The following is a 25,394-nucleotide window of genomic DNA, read 5'->3' on the forward strand; positions in this document are numbered from 1 at the left end:
ACTGTGGCTATGGTAACAGGTAGATACAATACCAAAGGCATGATCTCAGAGAATTAATAAGCTGAACTTAATCAAAAATTTAAAAATTTTGCTCTGTGAAAGAGCATGACTCGAGAGTGAGATCATAAGGCATAAAATGGGAGAAAATATTTGTAAAAAACACATCTGATTGATAAAGGAATGGTATCTAAAATAGACAAAGAACTCTTAAAAGTAAACAAAGAATCCAATTTTAAAATGGGCTAAAGAGTTCTTCCCATTGTGGCTCAGCGGTTAATGAATCTGACTAGGAACCATGAGGTTGTGGGTTCAGTCCCTGGCCTTACTCAGTGGGTTAACGATCCGGCGTTGCCGTGAGCTGTGGTGTAGGTTGCAGAGGCGGCTTGGATCCCGTGTTGCTGTGGCTCTGGCGTAGGCCGGTGGCTACAGCTCTGATTGGACCCCTAGCCTGGGAACCTCCATATGCCGTGGGAGTGGCTCAAGAAAAGGCAAAAAGACAAAAATAAAATAAAATAAAATGGGCTAAAAATGCTTAACGAATACCTCACCAAAAAAGGTAAGACAGATGGCAAATAAGTACATGAAAAGATGTTCCACTTCTTATGTCACCAGGGAAATGTGAATAAAACAAGATACCACTACACACCTATTAGAATGACCAAAATCAAAAACACTTAAAATACCAAATGCTGGTGAGGATATGGAGCAACAGGAACTCTCTTCTAATGCTGGTGGAAATACAACATGGGACAACACTTTGGCAGTTTCTTACAAAACTAAACATTCTTACCGTATGGCCCAGCCAGCATGCTCCTTGTCATTTACCCAGGAGTTGAAAACTTATGTCCACACAAAAAACTGAAGTCATATACTCTTTTTCATGCTCTTTACATGTTACTGTATATTGGTCCAGACCCACAGAGTATACAACAACAACGTCAACAGTGAACCCTAATGTAAACTATGAACTTTGGGGAATAATGATGTATCAATGGAGGTTCATCGACTGTAACAAATGTACTTCTTTAGTGGAGGATGTTGATAATTTGGGGTGGGGCTGCACAGAGTTGAAGACAGAGGTGTATAGGAAAGCTCTGTACTTTCCCATCCATTTTTGTTCAAAGTGAGCTCTTTAAATGCAATGAAGTAATAATCATAGTAAAAAGTGAATATGGAGTTCCCGTCATGGCGCAGTGGTTAACGAATCCGACTAGGAACCATGAGGTTGAGGGTTCGGTCCCTGCCCTTGCTCAGTGGGTTAACGATCTGGCGTTGCCGTGAGCTGTGGTGTAGGTTGCAGACGCGGCTCGGATCCCGCGTTGCTGTGGTTCTGGTGTAGGCCGGTGGCTGCAGCTCTGATTCGACCCCTAGCCTGGGAACCTCCATATGCCGCGGGAGTGGCCCAAGAAATAGCAACAACAACAACAACACCAAAGACAAAAAAAAAAAAAAAGTGAATAAAGCCCCATCCCTGAAACATCAACAGTAATTCACCTTGTTGTGGGATGAGTATTTGACAAAAATCAATAGTCATTCAAGACTTAAAACAAAACAAACACAAATCTAAGCAACCTAGGAATAGATGAGAACTTTCTCAATTTAATAAAGTATATTTACAAAAACCCCCACAATTGACATCATACTTTACAGTGAAAGAGAACTTTTCTCCCTAAGATGGGGAAGAAAACTGGGCCTAATCATTGAATTTAACCAGGCCACAAGACAAAAAGTCAGTATGTCCTACTGTCTAGCACTGGGAACTCTATCTAGTCACTTATGATGGAGCATGATGGAAGATAATGTGAGAAAAAAGAATGTATATATGTATGTGTGACTGGGTCACCTTGCTATATAGTAGAAAACTGACAGAACACTGTAAATGAGCTATAATGGAAAAAAATAAAAATTATTAAAAAAAAAGTCAATATGTAAAAATCAACTGAGAGTTCCTCCTGTGGCAAGTGGGTTAAGAATCCAACTGCAGCAGCTGAGGTTGCTATGGAGGCGCAGTTCGCTCCCGGGCCCAACACAGTGGGTTAAAGGATCTGAGGTTTGCAGCAGCTGCAGCACAGGTCTCAACCGTGGATTGAATTCAGTCCCTGGCCCTGGGAACTTCCATATGCTGCGGGTGTGGCCATTTGAAAAAAAAAAAAAAAACGGGGGGGGGGGGGGATCTTTTCATACAGGGTTTTGAAATGCATATTTATTTTGGGCAAAAGTGAACCTTGACTCTACCTTACACCATGCACAAAAGTATCTTAAAAACACCATATCTATAGTGATAGCTAGAGTGGAGAAATTTTTCATAAACTTGTAGGAAAAGATTACTTATATAGAACACAGGCAACAAAGTGTAAAAACATTCTAAGTCAATTTCACCAAAATTAGAAGTTTCTCCTCTTCAATATACATAATTAAGAAAATGAAAAACTAAGTCCCTGATTACAAGCATCTATCTGCAACATACAAAAATGACAAAGTACTTCTATCAACAACATACAAAGAACTCTTAAAACTCAGTAAGGCAACTAACAATCTAATAAAAAATGAGCAAAGGATTTTGAATAGATATTTCACAGAGAGAGACAGCAAATTAAGTACATGAAAAGATGTTTGATGCCATTAATCATCATGGAAATTCAAATTAAACCAGTGTAATTTGGCACTACACACTTACTAGAACGGCTTCAGGTAGGGTTAAGTGTTTTCAAAAATGAGCAGAAATTGCAACTCTCACAAAGTGCTGGTTAAAAAACATAATCTCTTTTGGGAAAATGTGTCAATTTTCTCATGAAGCTGAAACCCAGCAATTCTATTCATAAATACTTCTAAAGGTAAAGAAGACAAACGTCTACACAGGCTTCTGTAGCAATGTTCATAGCTGCTTGATTAAAACCTAAAACTGCCGTCAATCCAAAAGCCTTCATCAGGTAGATGAATGAAATGTGGTATTATCTAGATAATGAAATATTACTAAAGAACAACCTATGATCTATGCAACAAAATGGATAAATGTATAATAACATGAGCAGTAAAAAAATGCCTCACTCAAAAGGTCTCAAACTGTATAATTCCATTAATATGAAATTATAAAATAGGCAAGACTAGTCTACAGTGGTAGAAAGAAGGCTGGTGTTTGGAGTTGCCAGAAGGGGCATGCTGACTCTAAAAGAACATAGGGACCATTCCGGGACTATGGAGATAAGTCTGTATTCTGAATGACAGTGGCTATAGTGCATATTTATTTGTCAACATATACTGAACTGGACACTTACCATGAGTACATTTTCCTTTCTTTTCTTCTTACTTTTTTGGGGGGGTCTTTTTAGGGCTGCACCCACAGCATATGGAAGGTCCCCCCCCCCCCGACCCCCCGCAAGCTAGGGGGTTGAATCAGGGCTACAGCTATCAACCTTTCTTAACCACAGAAAATTTAAACAGCATGTTTTCACAATTTAATTTTTCAGAAGGAGAACTTACCTTGTTGAGTGCAACAATGAAGGGACATTTTTTAGATTTCAAAAGGTTGATAGATTCAATTGTCTGGGGTTCCAAACCATGCATAATATCAACAACCAAAATGGCAATATCACAAAGAGAGCTTCCTCTGTTTCTCAGATTACTGTTGGAAAAGAGGGAAAAAGATGCACAGAAACAGAAATCTTGAAATTAATGCTTTTACTTAAAGAAACTAAAAAATTTAATTCCTTTGTGAAAGCTATACGAAAAGAATGAAATGAAGTACGTGTGTTAAAGTCAAGTGCCATTAACCCTTAACTTGCCAAATGCTTATCTGACAGTGAACTGACATCAGTTGGAATGACTTAGTTCCAGAAGTTACCCCATTATTTCTGCCAATTAATTTTACTAACCAAGATTTTTGCACTAAGGGACATGGCCAAGAAACAACAGGATAAAATTCCACCTGTAATGAGTGTCATAGGAGACAGACCAGGTATGTATCAGGATTTGCTCTTTCAAGGTGGAAAAGACTTCTCTATAAAAAACAAGTATCCAAATAAACTGCTACTAAACCAGTGAGGCATGGATGAGGGCTGGGAATTACAGGTACCACAGATCTCAAAAGAGTACCCAAAATTAGTGACTACTTAGAACTCCTCATTCATTGAAACTTTAGACTCAATGGTTTCAAGCAGTCTGCTTGATGACAAAAGATGCAAATCGCTCTTACCTGAAAGACTCATGCCCAGGAGTGTCAATAATCAGCATTCCTGGAATCCGTACATTCTCCCTATCAAACTAGAAAAGATGGGGAAACATGGAGAGCTTATTAACAAAGCCGAAACAATGACAGCTTCTTCACAAAACAATTATTCTGCTGTTAAATCTTCAAAATATGATCACTTTCTTTTCCAAATGAACCGTTTTAAAATAGTCAGTGAGTTGATCAGCAAAGCACAAGTTAATATTTTCACTAGTATCACGATTTTTGTCAAAAAAAAAAGTGAAATGAGAAAACATCTCCCTTGTTAGTCATATAACTTCAATGTAGTCTCTCTCTCTCTCTCTCTCTCTCTCTTTTTTGCTTTTTAGAGCCGCACTTGCAGCATATAGAGGTTCCCAAGCTGGGGGTCAAATCGGAGCTGCAGCTGCCAGCCTACACTGCAGCCACAGCAACGCAGGATCCAAGCCACCTCTGCAACCTACACCACAGCTTATGGTAATGCCAGATCCTCAACCCACGGAGCCAAGCCAGGGATCGAACCTGCATCCTCATGGATACTAGTCAGATTCATTTCTGCTGCGCCACAACGGGAACTCTTCCATGTAGTCTACATTTAAACAGGTTATTAGTATGTGACAAATGCCAGAGTACTCATCTGAGAGTGACTACAAAAAGCTGACACACAAAAGGTTCTCAGTATTTAGAAATTTAACACAATTCTAACTCTAGAAAATATGCCCAAGTATGTTTTAAAGAAAATTTACCATGTTGACTTAAAATATTAAAGAAGTTCATATCCTGTTTAGTCAAATAATATCATAAACCCTTGATTTTCTGGACAAAGGTACACAAATGAATGGAAACATTACAAGAGGCCAGATATGGACATTCTCTTTTAACCTGAAGAGCAGTGCCAATCAACAAATCTACCACACACAAAAAAACTTTTATTTTGCTCATCTAAATAACTTCCCAAAATCTTATCTAGTTGATCTAGCTCAAAATGATTCAAATGCAAAACATTTCAAATGTGTCTTCTGGTGGTCCCAAATCAAAATTCACTTATTATTATTTTCACTTCACTGGAGTATAAATGATATCACAATATAATTACACCTGTCATACAAAGGTTATCCTGAGAACCTTAATATATGCCTAATAAAAATCATGCTTTTTAACTATGTTCTAAAATAACATCAGATTTCAAGTCCTAGCAAGTGGGAGAATAAGCTATTATAAAATTGCTAGTGACTAACTCAGAGAAATACTAGATCGAAACAACAAAAACTAAATAAAATCTAAATTAGAGGAGTTCCCTGATAGCACAGCAGGTTAAGGATCCAGCATTGTCACTGCTGTGGTGTGGGTTCAATCTCTAGCCTGAGAACTTCTGCAAGCCGTACATGTAACCAAAAAGAAAAGGAAAGGGGAGAAAAAGGAATGCAAGCCTAAGTCAGTGCCATCCAGAGGGGCCAACATATCTGGCCAAAGCCAGTGCCAACAACAGGGCAAGAAAAATAAATAAATAAATAACAAATTTAGAAAACTATAATTCAAGAAAACCATCTAAAGATTTTAAACTACAGGAGTTCCCATCGTGGCGCAGTGGTTAACAAATCCGACTAGGAACCATGAGGTTGCAGGTTCAGTCCCTGCCCTTGCTCAGTGGGTTAAGGATCCGGCGTTGCCGTGAGCTGTGGTGTAGATTGCAGATGCAGCTCGGATCCCGCGTTGCTGTGGCTCTGGTGTAGGCCGGTGGCTACAGCTCCGATTAGACCCCTAGCCTGGGAACCTCCATATGCCACAGGAGCAACCCAAAGAAATAGCAAAAAGACAAAAAAAAAAAAAAGATTTTAAACTACATACTGAAACGGAACACCACATAACTGGAATGTTGACCCAGAATAATCACCAAGTTGCAAAAAGACCACATGACTTATAAAGAGAATGAAACCCAGCTTGTAATCAAACTTGAAAGCTAAAGCTTTATGGTAGAAGAAACTGGCATAACAGTCAAGGTAATTAACCAAGGAAAATGTGAACCAAGGACTTCATACTTAGCCAACTGACTTTCCAGGATGAAGGACACAAAGTAAGTCTTCAATATTCAAAAAACTAAAGGAATATCACTCTTATTTACTCCTTCTTTAGGAATTTACCAGCAAACAAGCTTCATAAAACAATTTTGAACAAACAAAACAAAAACTGGAGAGAAAGGCCCTTTCTATATATAGAACTAAGACTAAATAAAGAATAAAATACTATAAAGCACATAATAATACATGCTGTGCATTACACCAGACAGCATGACTTCAACCAAAGATGAGTACGACTACTAGAATTGTTATCAAAAATACTCAGGAGCCAATCACCAGGCAGACAGAACTATCTCAACACGGTAACAACTGAAATGGATTAAAATACAGTAAACACGTTGAGATCCATGAGTTTATAATAATACAAACCAAACCAAACCCATCACTCCTTTGCCTTTATTTAAAGCTGGTCAGTAAAAGATAAAGGAGCCTGATCCTGTCTTTCCTCCTCCACACCTCATCACTCAATGACCAAAGAGCACCTTAGAACTCTAGAGGTAATCAGGTGATGGGACTGGAATATCAGCATTTGCAACCCCTAAACACATGAAACGGTAGAGGTTACTTCAAAAGTCACTCCTGGGTGGAAGAAGAGGGTTTTTGACAGAAAGGGCTTCTGAGAAAACTAGCAAGGTTTATTTCCTTATGTAGGTGACACAAATGTATGCATCAAACTAAGTTTTACATTAATCTTAGGGTACTTTATTGTGTTATATTTTGCATAAATAAACTGAGTATGTCCAAAGTAGAGAAATGGAGATAAAGAAAATATAAACAATGTGACAGCAGGAAAAGAGTGGAGGAGGAAATAGAATTTGTGAGCAGGGAGATCTACAGTAAATGTGTTAAAATACAGCGGGAAACAGCACCGCTTCAGAACAGCGACTGCCTTCTGGAGTAAAAGGGAAGAAAATGGAATGGGAGGACTCCTACAATAGTTAGTTTTATGACTTTAAAAAAGAGACTGAAGAACAACAGGGCAAAATGGCACCTGTTAATAATGAATGATGAGCAAATGAGTCTGCTGTACTATCTTTTTTTCTATGTTTAAATTTGTATCTTAATTTCTGTCATAAATTAAAACACATGAAATAAAGTATACTTACATTTTTAATCATCTTAGTTTGTTCATTAATAGCTTCAAGAGGAACATTGGTGGCACCAATCTGCTGCGTGATACCACCTGCTTCACCATCTTGTACGTGTGTGTGACGGAGCTGGGATAAGATAGCAGATTCAGATTTGAATTTCAAAATGCAAAAAGAAGCAAACATAGTAAGAAAACAAATTATTGCAAACAGAACTCCTTATGTGTTTCTATTAGCTTTAGGGAACCATTCATAACCATATATAAAAAGTTATATATCAATGCATACAACATTTTCTTACTTTATCTAGAATTTTTGTCTTCCCTGTGTCCACATGACCAAGTACACAAATAACAGGAGCTCTTAGCTTTTCTGTATTTACATTTTTACTATGTTCAAGTCGTCGTTTCTAGGAATGAAAAGAAAAAACACAAAGTTAAATATTATTTCAAACACTATCATTTTCCTTTAAATTATTTTGCAAGAGAATGCCACAATCTGCATTCTAGTTGTATGCTGATTTAACTACATGAAATTGCATTTTATAGTGTGAACTTTATAACCTTTGGACAAGGAGATATCTTGTCCAAAGAACAGATTTCATGGCAGCACTGATTAGGAATAAGAACAGTGTAAAATGTGGGCTCAAACTTTCTGTATACTTTGATATGGCTAATTTTAGTGGAATATAAAGAAGAGAAAAGGAATTATCTTTTTGTCACACTTACTATATAGCACAACCTCTAACCTACGTAGGGGTTAGTTAATATAAAAAGAGGTATATTCTAGCATTCAAAAATTTCACTGGATCTTAAGAATTATTAAAAATTTTAAAGCAACATATTTCAAAACTTTATCCAGTGTGCAAATGCAATACAACTTTTCACTTAGGAGAGGGTTAATGCAAGCTTCAGCCTAAGACATCCACCTGACATCACTTACCTTTCTAAGGTACCACTAAGCATGAGAAAGCTTGTCCTTGAACTGCAATGTTTTTCTCTGTAGCATTTACTTCTAAATACTTCAGCTTTCCGAGAACCAAACAAAAACACAAGGCAGCAGTTCCTCTTTAAAATAACAGCCTTTGAAGTACAATAAGGCTGGCATTCAAATGAAATAAAGCTTTCATAAAAAGTCTTTAGTAATGTCATTTACAAAACCATTTTCCATCCAAAAACCATTTTTGCATGAACTCTCTCATTTCTACCAGTAAACAATGAATCTTTCTATAGAAACTGTAAGGAAAAAACATTCTGAAATGTCAAAAGTGAGATGCAAGTATTTACTAGCAAAGAGTACTAAACAGCCGCTTGACAATACATAGGACTCCAAAGCAAAAGCATTTACTCATTCCTGGCTTAACTAACACCTTAGTTAGGGCTTGACATGGCTGAAAATTGCTTTTTGCTCCCGTACATGATGAACTGTTGAAATTTCCTGGGGAACAATGTAGTTTAGAGACTTTGACTCTGAAATTCTACCTCTAACATATCTGGCCTAAAGCAATGGCAAGGTGAGTATACAGAGGAGTCTGTGTACAACAGTGTTTGTCACTGGAGTATTGTTTATACTAGCAAAAAACAGCAACTACTTCATCTTCCTTAGTAGAGTACTTCTCAATCTGTGTGTCCTATATCCCAGGGCTCCTCCATCTGGTTGCATGTGAGTGGTGACCTCGATCCACCAAGGAGATTCTTACTAAGGGGAGATGTCAGAAAACTGTAACACGTAGCAAGGTTTCAGAACAATCATGTTTGTTAGGGACTGAATTGTGTCTCTTCCAAATACACTGAGGCCCTAACCCCCAATGTAACTTATTTGGAGATAGGACTTCATTTAACCTTTCTATTACCTCCTTAAAAGCCCTAAGAGTAGAGCCCTAATCTAACAGGGCTGCTGTCCTTATAAGAGAAAATTAAAAATCTTTCTGAGCACTTACAGGGGAAAAGCCAGGTGAGGACTCAGAGACAGGATGGTCACTTGCAAGGAAGGAAGAAGGTCCTCACCAGAAAACAACCCTACAAGCTCTGGAATCTTGAATTCCTAAGTCTAAGAACTGTCAGAAAATAAATTTCTGTTGTGGCAGCCCAAGCAGATATACAAGGTTAAATTAGGGTCCTTCCATAAAATGGAACGTAATAGAGGCTAAAGGTGCTGAGGCAGAACTTTGTAAATGATGGAATGAGGCGCTCAGCAAATCCTCTCTGCAAAATTAAAAGATAAAAACTGGACAGAATAGTCAAAACAGCCACTTAAAGACTCTAAGAAATTGGCCAAAAGCATGTAACAAATTGAGAAAATCTACCGACCACCAGCAAGAGCAGCAGAAGCCTGTGGGGTTCTGGGCCGGAGCTGCTCCATCACAAGGCTGCCCTCTCAAGGCTCCAAGGGAGAAAAGTGGTCCTCACGGATGCCAGTCAGATTCATTAACCATGGAGCCACAATGGAACTCCCAGGAACTCCTATTATTTTTAAATAAATTATGGAAACTCTAGAATTAAGTGCATTAACAAATTTAAAAATTCATTAGAGGAGCTTAACAATACGTGTATCCTGGCAGAAGAAAAAACATCAAAGAACTTAAGGATGAATTAATAGAAATTATACAGGCTGATCAAAGGAATGAAGAACAATCGATAGAGCCTGAAGTGATCTGTGGGACCCCCTCAAATGCACCAATGACAGAGAGGAGACAGAAATAGGCAGGAAGGTTATTTGAAGAAATAATGGCACAAAACTTGCAAAATCTGATGAAAACCTTTAATCTACAACATCAAAAAACTCAGTGAACTTGAAGTAGGATAAATACAAAAGATCTACACCAAGACACATTCGAATTAAATTGCTAAAAGCCAAGATCAAAAGGAAAATCCTGACAGCAAGAGAAAAATCACTGTGTAGAGTGAACCCAAGAAAGAGTAACAGCTTAATTTTCATCATCAAAAGTGGAGGCCAGAGGCAGTGAAATAACATAGCCAAAGGATTAATAAATAGGAGGAAAAACTGTCAGGCAAGAATCCTGCATGCAGCAATATCATCTTTAAAAATGAAGGTGAGGAGTTCCTGTTGTGGCTCAGTGGTTATCGAATCCGACTAGTATCCATGAGGACGTGGGTTTGATCCCTAGCCTTGCTCAGTGGGTTAAGGATCCAGCATCCCTGTGGCTGTGGCACAGACTGGCAGCTATAGCTCCGATTCAACCCCTGGCCTGGGAACCTCCATGTATGCCACGGGTGCAGCCCTAAAAAAAAAGACAAAAATAAAAAAATAAAGAATAAATAAATAAATAAAAATGAAGGTGAAATAAACAACTTCCAGATTGAAAAAGATCAACATGATGGGAAATATCTCAGAAGTTTAACAGGATGAAATGAAATGACAACAGACGGTAACTAAAACCAAATGAAGAAATGAGGACTCCCAGAAATATTAAAGCCTATAAATATATTTTTCTCCTCTTACTTTAAAAGATGTAAGATCAGATAAGACATTAATAACACCACTGTTTTATTGGATTTAGAACATTCATAAACCTAATATACGGTGACTAAATCACATCTCAACCAAACTGTTTAAAAACTGTTGATCTAGAGATCCACAGCATATTGCTACATGAGATAGAAAAGAATATGCTCATAAAGTTTATAAGTTTATAGGGAGTTCCCATGGTGACTCAGTGGTTAATGAATCCGACTAAGAACCATGAGGACGCAGGTTCAATCACTGGCCTTGCTCAGTGGGTTAAGGATCCAGCATTGCCATGAGCTGTGGTGTAGGTTGCAGACGTGGCTCGGATCCTGTGTTGCTGTGGCTGTGGCGTAGGCCAGAGGCTACGGCTCCGATTAGACCCCTAGCCTGGGAACCTCCATACGCTGCGAGAGCAGCCCTAGAAAAGGCAAAAAGACAAAATAAATAAATAAAGTTTATAAGTTTATAAAGTTTACCTAATTTTAATCAGTTATTTTTTTTCATCGTGAGGCTCATAAACACACTGATGAACAGGACAGTTCTTATTACCTCACTGGGGAGTGACATGTGTAACTTGTACTTTCTTTCTTACACCCATTCTGTTTAAGTTATCAAACAGTTCACAAAGATTCTCTCATGTTAGGTACAGAGCAAGAACTGGCTTGAACAGGTGCCCTGGGAAGAGGCAGAGATACAACCAGGAGAAGGGAAGGAAACCCAACTGACTTATAGAGTGTAGAAGCCAGAGACACTGCTCAACTCCCTAAAAAGAGAAGTCTCTCTCGCCGAAATAGAGAATTATGTGCCCCAAAATGTCCATAATGCTGGGACTGAGAAATCCATTCAGAAAATATATCTAGATGCCACAGGAGAAGGCAAATACTGATATATAGGTATTAAAACAAAAACTTACAACGAGAATTATACATCAAAAGATTAAGAAAAGGAAAGATGAAAAAGTTTTTAATTTTTCAGATACTTCAGCATCCTCAAGCAAACGAAAGTAGTTTTCAGTGTATTATTTATGCTAGGTTGACATCATTAAAGAAACATTACTGAAGCCTCCTAAAGTCTACTGTATTAAGTACAAACAATAATAAGCCAGCTAGATATGCGAACTTTACTAAACAGAAGCCTTATTAACTCACCAGATTTAAACAACTGAAGTGATCAGATGCTGCAGACTAACTAACCTAAAAACTTAAGGCAAACACTCAACTGGTGTTTATAAGAGAGGGCATAAAGCTCAGAATACTTCTGCATACCTATAAATCACCAAAGAGCACATTAAAATTTGGAGAAAACAAGAAAAAATGATGAAGAAGTCACCATTTCGACTTAGTAAGACTGAGGTCCTTGGGTTAGACCAGTGTCAGAGATTTACCATGTCTCAATGTTACAAAAACTGGACAAAGCTACCACTCTGAGACTATATTTTTAAAAGTGCTCCTCAATAAAAGCCTTTTGTGTGGTTCTAATAATTATAGAGGAGTGGGAAGGAAAGGAGGAAAGAAAAGAGGAAAAATAAATACCTCAATCCTCCGTTTTGCTTTGTCATAAGCCCGCTCTTCTTTAGTTCGATCGTCGTCTGAGTCATACTCAGATTCTGAGCTCACTTCTTTACTTGGCTTTTTATCTAAGGTTTTCCCTGCATCCTTCTCATCTGACACCTTTTCATCTTCTTCATCAGCTTCACTGCCTTCACTCTCTCCTTCTTCCTCCTCTTCCTCTTCACTCTCTTCTTCTTCCTCCTCCTCTTCCTCCTCCTCCTCCTCTTCTTCAGGGTTTTCTTTTACTTCTATATGCACCGTGTTTCCTTCTTTCAGGAGAACAAAGATTGTGAAATAAAGGAAAGTTAAAAATAAGACATTTCTATCAAAATAGAGACCTTAAAGGAAAAATAATTCTAAAAGTGTACCAGATAAGGCAGTAACATTACATCATTAATTACAAATGAATATTTTCACACCTCATATACGCAGTGTCTGTCTAAATGTTACAAGGAATTTAACAGTACAAACGAATGCATTAATCCATACTTAAGCTAATAAAGAAGAAAAGCACGCCTAAGGCCAGATACAAGAGAAGACAGAACCCAAGGAGGTGAACACTATGCTTAGTACTTGTTTCCCCTTGGGGTCACCTGCTGATCCTGGGGGGAGGCACAGATGAAAGGCTAGGCAGTGCTCTTACAGCCTCTCAGAGCTGAGGGGTCTGGGCACTGGGAGTTCAGGCCTATCAAGGATCTCAGGGGTCAGGCAGATGGACACTGGTTAATGCCCTTATTGTGGGGTAAAATCCTGAAAACTGGTACCCAAGCAGGAAGGAGAAACAAAAAGTAAACAGGACAGCCCCATTATTGGCAGATCATCTTCAGATCCTCTCAATTCTAAATGTGGAATAAGATGATTCTATATTGCTTGGTCACTTCTGGTAGATGTACACATAAATTCTCTCTGGAGGAAGAAAACACCAACCTTGACATCTAAGTACTTCTATAGTTTCAAACAGCTGAGGAGAAACTCAATGAACCAGAAAACAGAAGAAACAATCTAGAATGAACCAGAGACCCAGCGGGTGAAAAATAATGAAAAGAGGCAAAGACACAGTAAGAAGGTCTATCACAGGCATGACCTGAACTCCTGAGGAGAGACAGTGCCTCCTAGCACTGCAAAACTGGTAACACATAGGCAGAATACATACAAAGAAAACAAACGTGGCTACATCATAATCAAACTGATGAAAACCAAAGACACACAAGAAATTTAGGTTGACACCTGACTTTTAAACAGAAACAATAAATACCTTTGAAGTGTTAAATAAGCAAAATTACAAAGAATGCCTCACTCAGTATTTCACCCTCAAGAATGAAGATGAGATAGATATTTTCAAAAAAGCAAAAACAGAATGTCTCAGTAACCAATAAATACTAATGTAAATTCTAAAAGGTATTCTTCAGACAGGAAGAAATGATCCTAAAGAATGTTAGAGATACATGAAGAAATGAAGCAGGACAAAAAGCTGAGAATGTGGGTAAACTTAGAAAAAAAAGGCTATTATGGGGTTTAAAACAGAGAATTAAAATAAATGAGAACAATGGTATATAAACTGAGAATTGGTGCAGTCACTGCTGTGGGCACAATGGGTTAAAGAATCCGGCGTTGTTGCAGGTATGGCAGAGGTCGAGGCTGTGGCTCTGGTTCAGCAGTCCCTGGCCCAGGAACTTCTATGTGCTGTGGGTGTGGCCATAAAAAAAACTTTTTAATTAAAAAAAAAATTTGAAGGAATTCCTGTCATGGCTCAGCAGAAACTAACCTGACTAGTATCCATGAGGATGTGGGTTTGATCTCTGGCCTTGCTCAGTCAGTTAAGGATCCGGCATTGCCTCGAGCTGTGCTATAGGTCACAGACATGGCTCATATCTGGTGTCACTGCGGCTGTGGCACAGGCCAGCAGTTGTAGCCCCGATTTGACCTCTAGTCTGGGAACTTCCATATGCCACACCTGCAGACTAAAAGAAAAAAAAAAGAAAACTGGTTGAATGTTTTCTCACACATGCTATGGCCTTTACGTCACCTGGAAAGAAGATAAAGAAGGCAACAGTAGTTTCAAGATCCACATTAGGAGTTCCCTGGTGGCTTAGCTGTTAAGAATTCAGCACTGTTGTGGCTCAGGTTTGATCCCTGGCTCAGGGAATTTCTAGATGCTGTGAGTGTGGCAAAAACAAAAAAGGGAAAGAAAAGCAAAGATCCATGTTAAAAATCTCTAGAGTAACCACTAAAAATAAGCAGAAAAGCATAAGAATTCCAAACTCGTGGAAGGAGAAAAAAAAGTAATAATAAAATTTCCACCAAGGAGAGAAAAACAGAATAAATAAGAACTTGGTACACTGATGAAGTACACTGATAAATATAAAACCAATATACTTCTCTGATCATGTCAAATGTTAGATGTAATGGGCCAAGTATTCTAGGTAAAATACACATCGACAAACTGGATTTAAAAACCTCAACTACATGCTGTTTAAGTAGACAGAAAAATAAAGATAGGAAAAAAAATCGTATCAATTAAGTCAGACTTTAAAGCAAAAGACATCACTTGAAATAAATAAATGATAAAACAGTCAACTCATTAGAAAGATAAAAGATAATAACATAGCACCAAGATATATAAATCAAAAATTAGTAGAACTCAGAGAGAAACAGATAATCTCCAAAGCAGGATAGGAGATTTGAATACACCCTTCTCAGTGAGAAGGGGAAAAAAGCACATCAGAAAAAAAGCTCACAACATAAAAGACCTTAACAAAATGATCAGCACACTTGACTAAATATAGAGAATGTGGCACCCAACTAGTGCAGAATATAAACTCTGTCCAATCACATATGAAACATTTACAATAACCATCCATTTGTTGGGCTGTATATTAAGTCAATATATTTCAAAGGACAGAACCATATATGTCTGTTGATCACAGTGAAGTAGCAATACATAAAGTACTCACTTTCATAAATTAAGAAATACACTTCTACAAAAAGATACATACACCCCTATGTTCACAGCAGCACTAGGTATAATAGCCAAGACATGGAAACAACCTAAATGTCCATAACGAGATATGTGGTACATTCACATACACACACACAGGAATATTACTTAACCATTAAAAGGAATGAAATAATGCCATTCACAGCAACACAGGTGGACCAAGAGATCATCGTACTAAGTGAAGTCAGAAAGACAAATGCCATATGATATTGAAGTGAAAATACAATACAAATTAAAACACCTATGGAACAAAAATAGACTCAACAGATACAGACAACAGACTTGTGGTTGCCAAGTGGGAGGGGAAAGAGTGAGGAATATAGACTGGGTATTTGGATTAGCAGATGCAAACTAGTGTATATATATAGAGAGAGAAGATGGATAAACAAGGTCCTACTGTACAAGGAACTATATGAAAAGAACATGAAAAAGAATATATATGTATAACTGAGTTACTTTGCTGTACAGCAGAAATTAACAATACTGTAAATCAACTATACTTCAATACAATTAAAAAAATGCATTTCTAGGAGTTCCCTTCATGGCTCAGCAGAAACGAATCTGACTAGAATCCATGAGGATGTGGATCTGATCCCTGGCCTAAGTGGGTTAAGGATCCAGTGTTGCCGTGAGCTGTGGTTTAGGTCGCAGACATGGCTCGGATCCTACGCTGCTATGGCTATGATGTAGGCCGGCAACTACAACTGATTCAACCCCTAGCCTGGGAACTTCTTTCTTTACGCCGCAAGTACAGCCCTAAAAAGCAAAGGAAAAAAAATCTAAATAGGTAAAATTAATATATATCAAAACAGAAATTTAAAAGTAACAGATCAGAACTTAAAGAATTTGGCTAAAGTCAGGCTTAAAGAGAAAAAAAAATAAAGAGCCAAATATCCATGTCAAAACGTTAGGAAAAAGCCAAATTAAACCCTAAAAATGTAGATTCTAGTAGTAAAGGATGAAATGACAAAGGAAAACACTTTTCATTCATAGTGATAAGGAACTATACTATGTCTGTATTATCTTCGTATTACATTTTAAGTTAGGCTAGCTTTGATAACCTAACCCCATTTGTAACATTACCATTCTGAAAAAAATCCTAGGTAACTATCTTAAAAATGTCCTCTGAAAAAAACACTCATTAATAAAATCAGCACCCACATGAGGACTTAGGAACCACGGAAATGTTTATACTGCCTTCATGTTCAGGAGACTATTTCTTCACATACATACACACGTCCAATGACCACTGGACTTATCGATGTGTGCTTATGAGCTATTCACCTGTTTCTGTCTCCTCATCGCTAGCCATAGCTTCCCAATCATCCAGTCCAGCATCTTCAGTTTCTTCTTCTTCTTCTGTAAAGAAAAGTTTTCATAAGGACATAGAATTTATCTAGACACATGAGATTGCTTTTAGAAAAACAAATTATGTAGAAAATTATGCTAACATAAAAAAAGTTTCAATTATGCAAAAAACACATTTATAATTTCATTATCTTTAGAACTATTTTTTCAATATACCTAGCATATTAAATACTCTATCACCAAATGCTTCACAATTTCCTCATGTTTTGAACACACTATTTTAAAGTAAATCCAGATTTCATATCTGAGGTAATTAAAATATTATTAACTCATTACAATATTCCTTTAGATCTTGAAAAGGGTACATGATGGCATTCATTTGAGGACAAATGAAATTTCACATATATCTTCTTTTTGATCTTTGATCTGTTCTTTATACATAAGAATGTATTATCTTTTTTGCTTTAACCCCTACAAATACATACAAAAACTACTGAAATTACAGTTGGAGATACATATCTACACTTCTACTTCAGTTGAAAATAAGAAATTTCTACTTCAGCTGGCAATAAGAACAGAATGTGCTTACAGCTCTAAAACAGAAAGATATAATTTTGAATTTAAAGACTTTAAACTCTCATTATTAATAATAATGATTTTTTTACTGATATATAATCAAGCAAAATTATTCTCAAACGAAAGGAAGATGAGAGCAGGACATGTAGCATTTGTTTTCCTGTCATAATTACTATCTGCCAACAAGCATGGACACGTCTTCTTGAAGCGGAAGAAATGAGTCAGAAACACATATACCCCTAACACTCCTTATAAACTAACAATTCTTTCTAGTCCTACAAATATCACCTAAAATAGTGAACTGCTATTAAGCCTATCAATCTGAACTTCTGTAATGTCATCAGGTAAATCATCCCTTTCATACTGAGAAGAGGAGGAGGAAAAAGTAGAAAAGGATCAATAATACCTTTCACTAGTGTGGGTTAGTTGTAATGTTAGTTCTCTATAGCTGTTCTCATTCCTATCTTGAAACACAGGAGAGTTTCTTAATTTTACCAAACATACAGTTAGCCAGCCTCTGGCTCTCCTATCAATACCTAGTCTCATGAATTAGAATAATATTTACCTTAAAAAACAAAAACAAAATAACAATTTTATGCAATCTCAACAAACAAGAATAAATAAGCTCAATCTTCTTACTGATTTAGCTGCCAGAAGCTGATCTCTAAGAAGATCTTAAAATGCCAATTTTGATGACTCTTAATAAAAGTTGATTAAAAATGCTTCCAATTTGCTTCCAAAGGATTAAATTGAGAACTTTAGGTCTTCTTGGTACTACCTAAGAATTCTGACCCATAAATAAAACATCAGAGAAAATCCAAATACTTCTATCCTCTCTACAAAACATCCTAATGACATTATTTTAAAGAACAAAATTGATTCAAGTCTCACCCCTACTCTCTTTCAAATGATAATGAAATGACTGAGAGAAAAAACTATAAAAAAAAAAAAAAAAAGCGGCCATCCTGCCAGACATCTGGTTTCCCTGAAATGATAACCAAGCAACTTATGACACATCAATGTTACTTAACAGGAATTAACTAGTGAATGTGACTGGCCTGGTTCAACAGGAGGAGGCGTCTCTTCTTTTTCTGCTTCTCCTTGTTCTACAACTTCCACAGAAGCACTTAAATCCACTGGTTCCGATACTGGAAAAAACCAATAGAAACTAAGCCAACAATACTTTTCAGTGCATAATTTGTTAGGATACTCTGTTGTTGAGTAAAAACCAGCAGTACAAACCTAAATTTTTTAGCAAGTTTAGAAAACATTTAAATAGCACTGTCTTTTAAAAAAAAAATTTTTTTCCCTTTCTACTCAAGAATAGAATATAAAATTATAGAAGGTAAACAAAGAAAAAAATAAGAATATTTGTGCTTATCAGAGTTAAAAAGTTATTTACAGCAAAGGATCCAGATGTTTAAAACAAAAGTACTTTTTCATTAACTTGTCATTTGAATCAGAATTCAAATGAATGTAGTAAGAAATAAGGTTTAAAAGTCAAGTTTCAGAAAGCAATTCTAATTTGTTGATTTCCTTTTTAAAAGACTTGTTTTGCAGGCTGTGGGGGGGAAGGCAAATGAAACTTTTAAAATCATAGGCTATTTTTGTATGCAAACCTTTATTTTCCAGCTGCTGTGGTGTTTTTTTCTTCTTTTTATCTTCATAAATTGGCCTTTTCTTTGGCAAAGAGTCTTTTGATGGCACTTCAACGCCTGAGGGATAAAAATGGAAAATTTAAGGCTTTAAACTACTTGCATGTCACCTAAGACACTGCAGTGACAAGGCTAGATCCTTAACCTGCTGAACCATAGGGGAACTCCATTTAAGGTATTTAAAAATTTACACACATTAAAGTCCCATGGTTTTGGTATCCAGTTCTGACTCTTGTCTACTGCGCAGTCCTGTAATCACCATCATCATGGCTCTGTCTCCTCGTGCTACTCAGGGAAGGTAAACCCTATTCACATCTGTAAGCCCTTGGTAACCACTGATCTGCTCTTCAACCCAAAGATGTGCTCTTTCCAGAAAGTCACAGAAATAAAACTTTACACTCTGGCTATCCTCAGAGTGGATTTGAGTCATCCTCGTTACTACACATGTACCGAGAGCATCCCATCGCACATGGCAGTGATGTATCACAGTCCCTTTATTCATTAGTCAGCTGAAGGATATTTGTCTCTAGTCTTGACAGTTATGAACAAAGCTGCTGTGAGCATCTGCAGGCAGATCTGTGTGTGTGAATTTTTCTCTAGGGTAAATATTTTGAAATGGGAATAATGGGACATTAAGATAAATATATACAGTTGACCCTTAAACAACCTAGGGGTCAGGGCTGTCAAACCTCTGTGCAGTCAATAATCTGCATGTAACTTAACAGCCCTCCGCATCCAAGGTTTCTTCAGAGCCATAGTTCACATCCTCTGATCTAATCAACCATGAATCATGTCGTTACTGTATTTAATACCGGAAAAAAAAAATCTAAAAATCTGCATTTAAGTAAACCCACACATTTCAAACCCCCATTGTTCAAGGGTCAACTGTTTTCTATCAGCTGTTTCATATCCACCGGTGATGTATGAATTCCAATTCTTCTGCATCCTTGCAGAGATGTGGTAAAGGCAGGTGTTGGATTTTTTAAATTTACATATTCTAATAAATATGTAGTGATACTTCATAGAGGTCTTAATTTGAATTTCCCTAATGACACTGACAATTCTTTCTACATGCTTATAGTTTCTTGACGAAGTATCTCTTCAAACCTCATGCCCAGTTTTAAACAGGGTTATTGACTTTCTTATTGTTGAATTTTGAGTTATCTTCATAAAAACACTGTTGTCAGGTATGTGATTTCCAGGCATTGTCTTTGAATTCTCTCAATGGTGTCTCTCACACAGCAAGTTTTAACTAGATTTCCTCAATTTTATAATTTTTTCCTTTTATATATTATGCTTTTGAAGTTGTAACTCAGCACTCTGCCTAACACAAGCTCACAAAGATTTTCTCTTCATGTATTCTTTTAAAGGTTTTACAGTTGATATCCACAAAACATCCTGTTGTGATTTTGACTGAGACTACACTGAATCTATAAATCAGTTTCAGAGAACTAGTATCTTAACGACAGCATATCTTCCAATCCATGAAAATAATAACATCTATTTACAAAGCTCTTCGATTTTTTTCATCAGTGTTTTACAGTTTCAGCATATAGATCCCACAAATATTAGAATTTTAATTGTTTCACTTTATTTTTCTTTTTTTTGGGGGGTGCTCCCATAAATGGTACCATTTTAAAATTTGATTTTCACTTTTTAATTGCTAGCATACAGAATTACAACTGATATTTGCATAGCAGCCTTATCTATAACCTTGCTAACCTCACTTATTAGCTGTAGGATTTTGTGGCAGGCAGATTCCATAGGATTTTCTATGTAGGCAACTGTTATCTGTGAGTTGACAGTTTTACTTCTTCCTTCCAATCTGTATGCCTTTTTTGCCTAATTGCCTGAGTTAGGACATTCCAGTGCAGTGCGGAATGATGGTGATAAGAGTGGACATCCTTGCCTTAATCACAGTATTAGAGTTTAGTATTCAGTCATTCACCAGTGACTGTCAGTTTTATGGTTTCTGTAAACGTCTCCAATCAGGGAAGCTCCCTTCTATTCTTAGTTTGTGAATTTTATCACATATGATGTTAAATTTTGTCAAATGATTCTTCTGCATATATTGAGATGATCTCATGTAGGTTTTCTTCTTTAGTCTGTTAATCTGGTAAAATATTATTTTTAACTACTGAACCAATCCTGCATTCCCAGGATAAAACCCACTTGGTCATGACATATTGTATCTATCTATGTATCTACACAGACACAGAGAGACAGACAGACACACACACACACACATTTCCATCCTGGCTCAGCAAAAAAGAACCCGACTAGTATCCATGAGGATTTGGATTCAATTCATAGCCCCACTCAGTCGGTTATTAAGGATCCAGCATTGCTGTGAGCTGCAGAGTAGGTCGAAGATGTCACTTGAATCTGGTACTGCTGCAACTGTGATGTAGGCCAGAATGTACAGCTCTGATTTGACCCCTAGCCTGGGAACTTCCACATGCCGCACCTGCAGCAAATACATATAAACATATCTATTTATATAGGTGACCTTTGAATAACATGTTTTAAAACTACAGAGATACTTATACCTCACGTTTTTGTCACTGAATATATACTATCGTATTATATGGCCCACTGCTGGTTGAATACATGGATGCTGAAAGTGGATACAACAGTCTGACTATAAACTTATATGCAGATTTGTGAATACACAGAGACGTGCCCCTAACCCCTGCACTGTACAAGGGTCAACTGTACTGCTGGGATCAAACTGCTAATATATTGTTAAATTCTGCATGTTCATCCATGAGGGATACTGGTCTACTATTTTCCTTTCTTATAGTGTCTTTAATGTCTATAATGTCTCACTGGGCTATTAAAAGTAATGCTGTTCCCATGAAATGAGTTGGGCAGTTTTCAAAGATAATGTTTCTCCCCTAAATATCTGTTAGAATTCCAAAGTGAAATTACAGAGGATTTGAGTTTTCTTTGTTGGAACATTTTTTAACTAAGATAAAATGTACAGTAGAAAAAAAAAATAAAAAAATAAACTAATTTATTGGGGAAATTAAACCCCACTCCCCAAAAAAGCATATTTTTAAAATAGATATAGGACTATCCAGGTTATATATTTTTTGAGTTTTGGTAGGGTGTTTTAAGGAATGTGTACTTGCTGTATGTTTAGTCATTCCAGGCTAAAGGCTATGGAACAGACTAAAACGTAAACTCCTGCACACTTCAGCGTAATTATCAGAAAACATCTGCAGACACCTACCCTAAGAACACTTTCTGAGCTCAATGACTTCTCTATTTGTTTTACTGGCCATGCCCGAGGCATGTGAGAAGTTCCTGGGCCAGGGATCAAACCTGAGCCACAGCAGTGGTAATACCAAATCCCAAGGCCATCAGGGACCTCTCACCAAGTTCATAGTTTTAAATTATAATTTCCATCTAATCTCATAAGTACAAGTCAAACTACTCCATAAAACAGCATTTCTTTTTTATTTTTTGTTTATAGCCACACCTGTGGCATATGGAAGTTCCCAGGCTAGAGGCTGAATAGGAGCTACAGCTGTAAGTCTACACCACAGCCACAGCCACAAGATCTGAGCCACATCTGAGAACTACACCACAGCTCACGGCAACACTGGATCCTTAACCCACTGAGCAGGGCCCAGGGATCAAACCTGCATCTTCATGAATACTAGTCAGACTCATTTCCTCTGAGCCACAATGGAAACTCCTAGTTTCATTTTTTTTCTTTCTTTTTTTGTCTTTTGTCCTTTCAGGGCCACACCTGTGGCACATGAAGGTTCCCAGGCTAGGGGTCAAATCAGAGCTGTAACTGCCAGCCTACACAACAGCAACGCCAGATCCAAGCCATGTCTGTGACCTACACCACAATTCACGGCAATGCCAGATCCTTAACCCACTGAGTGAGGCCAGGGATTGAACTTGAAACCTCAGAGGTCCTGGTCAGATTCACTTCTGCTGCACCACGACGGGAACTCCCTAGTTTCATTTTTTAAAGAGCTAAATCCCCAAATGAGAATAAAACTTTCTGAGATCTAAATATTGTTTCTCTACTGCTCCTGGCTGAACTGGGAATACAATGCATAACAAAGAGGCAGTGATACAGGTCAGTTTCATCTCCGCTCTAGGACCTTGGGCAGGGTGTATCTAAGTCTCCATTTTCTTCATCTGTATGATGGGAATGAAAATATCTTTAAGTTTATATGAGGAAATAATGTAAAAGGTATCAGTTACATACTAAATACATAATAAATGGTAGCTGTCACTTTAATTACAATATGAGCACCAAAATTACTATAATATAAAAATCTGTGGATTGCAGGAACGGAATATTAAGGGACGTCTCACTACAGTCTTCTCAATAGAGCAAAGACACTATTTTAACTCATCTTACCTGTCAAAAACATAAGTAATTACATGTCCAAACTGTGGTCTCTAAACTAAAAAGAACAAAGGTTTTGGGTAAACAGTTGATTTCCAACTCCAGAGGAGAAAAAGTACAAGATGAACCCAAGATATCTCATGATGTTTTTAGAAAGAGGTCAAAGAATACTGTAGTTAGGTGAAAAGTCACAGGGACCAACCTGAATGAGCTCCTACCAGCCAAAGACGATGTAATTTCTGAGTATCAAAAACATCAAAGACTTCAGGAGATAAAAACATATCAATTATATAAAACTCCATTAAGACATAATTATGATACATATCCAAAACAAAATTAAACTCAATGGTCACCTCTGGGGGTTATGAAGACAACAAGCTTATTATTATTTTGTAAATTAGTAAAGAAAGGAAAAGAATTAAGCACATATCCTGTTTTCCTACATGAACTGTATTTTTGGAAAAGTTTTTCTTTAAAGATTCTAGCTAATAAATGCACAAAGAATGAGACTATCAATTCTGCAATTCTTAATGAAATACTTGATGCAGGCAATAATCACCTAGTGGAATTAAAATTATTAGGGGAAAAGTCAATGAAGGACTTTTGTAAACTCACTGGTTAATCTCAACTTCACTAGAAACCAAACAACCAGACCACGTGCCTCCTCAAATGAAGCATTGGGTAGTACATGCACCACTAGGAAGCCAAACTGCTACATTTAAAAAAGGACAAGATACAGAGAACTTAGAATGCAATTAGACAAATCTAGAATAGGAGAAATTCTAGAGAAAAATCGGTATCTTCAACAAACAAATGGCATACCAAAAACAGGGGTGGTAGCGTTGTTAATGAGACACAGCAACCAAATCGAACACATGACTCTAATCTGGATCCTGATTTGAATAAATCAGTTATAAAAGACATTTTGGGGTCAAGTGGGAAAAAATTAAACATGGACAGAAAATCAAGATGATATCAAGGAATTAATTTGTTAAATATAATAATACAAATGAAGTTTACTTTAAAAAGTAACCTTCCTTGGAGTTCCCGTCGTGGCGCAGTGGCTAACAAATCCGACTAGGAACCATGAGGTTTTGGGTTCGATCCCTTGCTCAGTGGTTAATGATCCGGCGTTGCCGTGAGCTGTGGTGTAGGTGGCAGACTAGGCTTGGTTCCCAAGTTGCTGTGTCTCTGGTATAGGCTGGTGGCTACAGTTCCGATTAGACCCCTAGCCTGGGAACCTCCATATGCCGAGGGAGTGGTCCTAGAAAAGGCAAAAAGATAAAGGAAAAAAAAAAGTAACCTTCCTTGTCTGTTAGAGATACATACTAAAATGTATGTAAAATAATAATTGCTTCTGGAATTCACTTGAAAATACTCCAGGAGAAAAAAGTGAATGGAAGAGGACAAAACAATAATGGTAAATGTTGAAGATTCTTGAAACTGGGTGATGGGATTCATTTTACTATTATTCTGCATTTTTGTTTATTTGGCGAGGACCATAGAAATCCCTCAATTTAAGAGATAAAACTGTATCTTTACATATTTTATATTATTATAATAACCTATTATTATTTACACACAAATTTTTATCAGAGTATAAAAGTCATCTCCCTAAATAATGAAATTATCTCATCTATTCCTCATGTTATCATTGGACTTTTTTCACAGCATTTTCATTGCAATTCTCCTTCTGACAGAGATATAACTGCATGAGAGAAGTTTCTAAACAGGTTCAATTAAGAACACCACCTACCCTGAGCTTGTAGAAGTTTAAGAGTAGCTTCGGCTCTGGCTCTGGCTTCTCTCTGGGATTTAGTTAAAAGTTTTCCTTCTTTTTTCAAGCGTTCTTTTCTTTCCTTTTCCTTTTGCTTTTTCCTTTCTCTTTTTTCTTGTTCCAATCTTTCCTACAAAAGAACACATGACAGACAATTGTATTAGCTTGATGAATTAGAAAATTGATTTATTTTTCTGTCTTTTTAGGGCCACACCCATGGCATATGTTAGTTCTCAGGCTAGGGGTAGAATCTTAGCTGTAGCTGCCAGCCTACACCACAGCCACAGCAATGCAGGATCCGAGCAGCGTCAGCGACC

The 25,394-nt window shown here is 37.2% G+C and overlaps 1 protein-coding gene across 2 annotated transcripts in view; it reads right to left on the reverse strand.

Annotated features, from left to right (window-relative positions):
* EIF5B (eukaryotic translation initiation factor 5B) overlaps positions 1–25,394 on the reverse strand; it is a 69,614-nt gene that overhangs the window by 13,957 nt on the left and 30,263 nt on the right. Inside the window, exons 6-14 of one of the 2 annotated variants that reach the window (XM_047781449.1) lie at positions 25,057–25,207; positions 18,890–18,985; positions 18,329–18,418; positions 16,671–16,745; positions 12,371–12,654; positions 7,672–7,779; positions 7,389–7,499; positions 4,193–4,260; positions 3,481–3,622 (exon numbers count right to left, since the gene is read on the reverse strand). In XM_047781449.1, coding sequence (XP_047637405.1) covers positions 3,481–3,622; positions 4,193–4,260; positions 7,389–7,499; positions 7,672–7,779; positions 12,371–12,654; positions 16,671–16,745; positions 18,329–18,418; positions 18,890–18,985; positions 25,057–25,207 — 1,125 coding nt within the window. Of the gene's footprint in view, positions 1–3,480; positions 3,623–4,192; positions 4,261–7,388; positions 7,500–7,671; positions 7,780–12,370; positions 12,658–16,670; positions 16,746–18,328; positions 18,419–18,889; positions 18,986–25,056; positions 25,208–25,394 lie in introns of both variants that reach the window. The other variant, XM_047781448.1, reaches the window with a different exon arrangement.

Source organism: Phacochoerus africanus, chromosome 5, assembly GCF_016906955.1.
Source record: "Phacochoerus africanus isolate WHEZ1 chromosome 5, ROS_Pafr_v1, whole genome shotgun sequence".
NCBI classification, from domain to species: domain Eukaryota; kingdom Metazoa; phylum Chordata; class Mammalia; order Artiodactyla; family Suidae; genus Phacochoerus; species Phacochoerus africanus.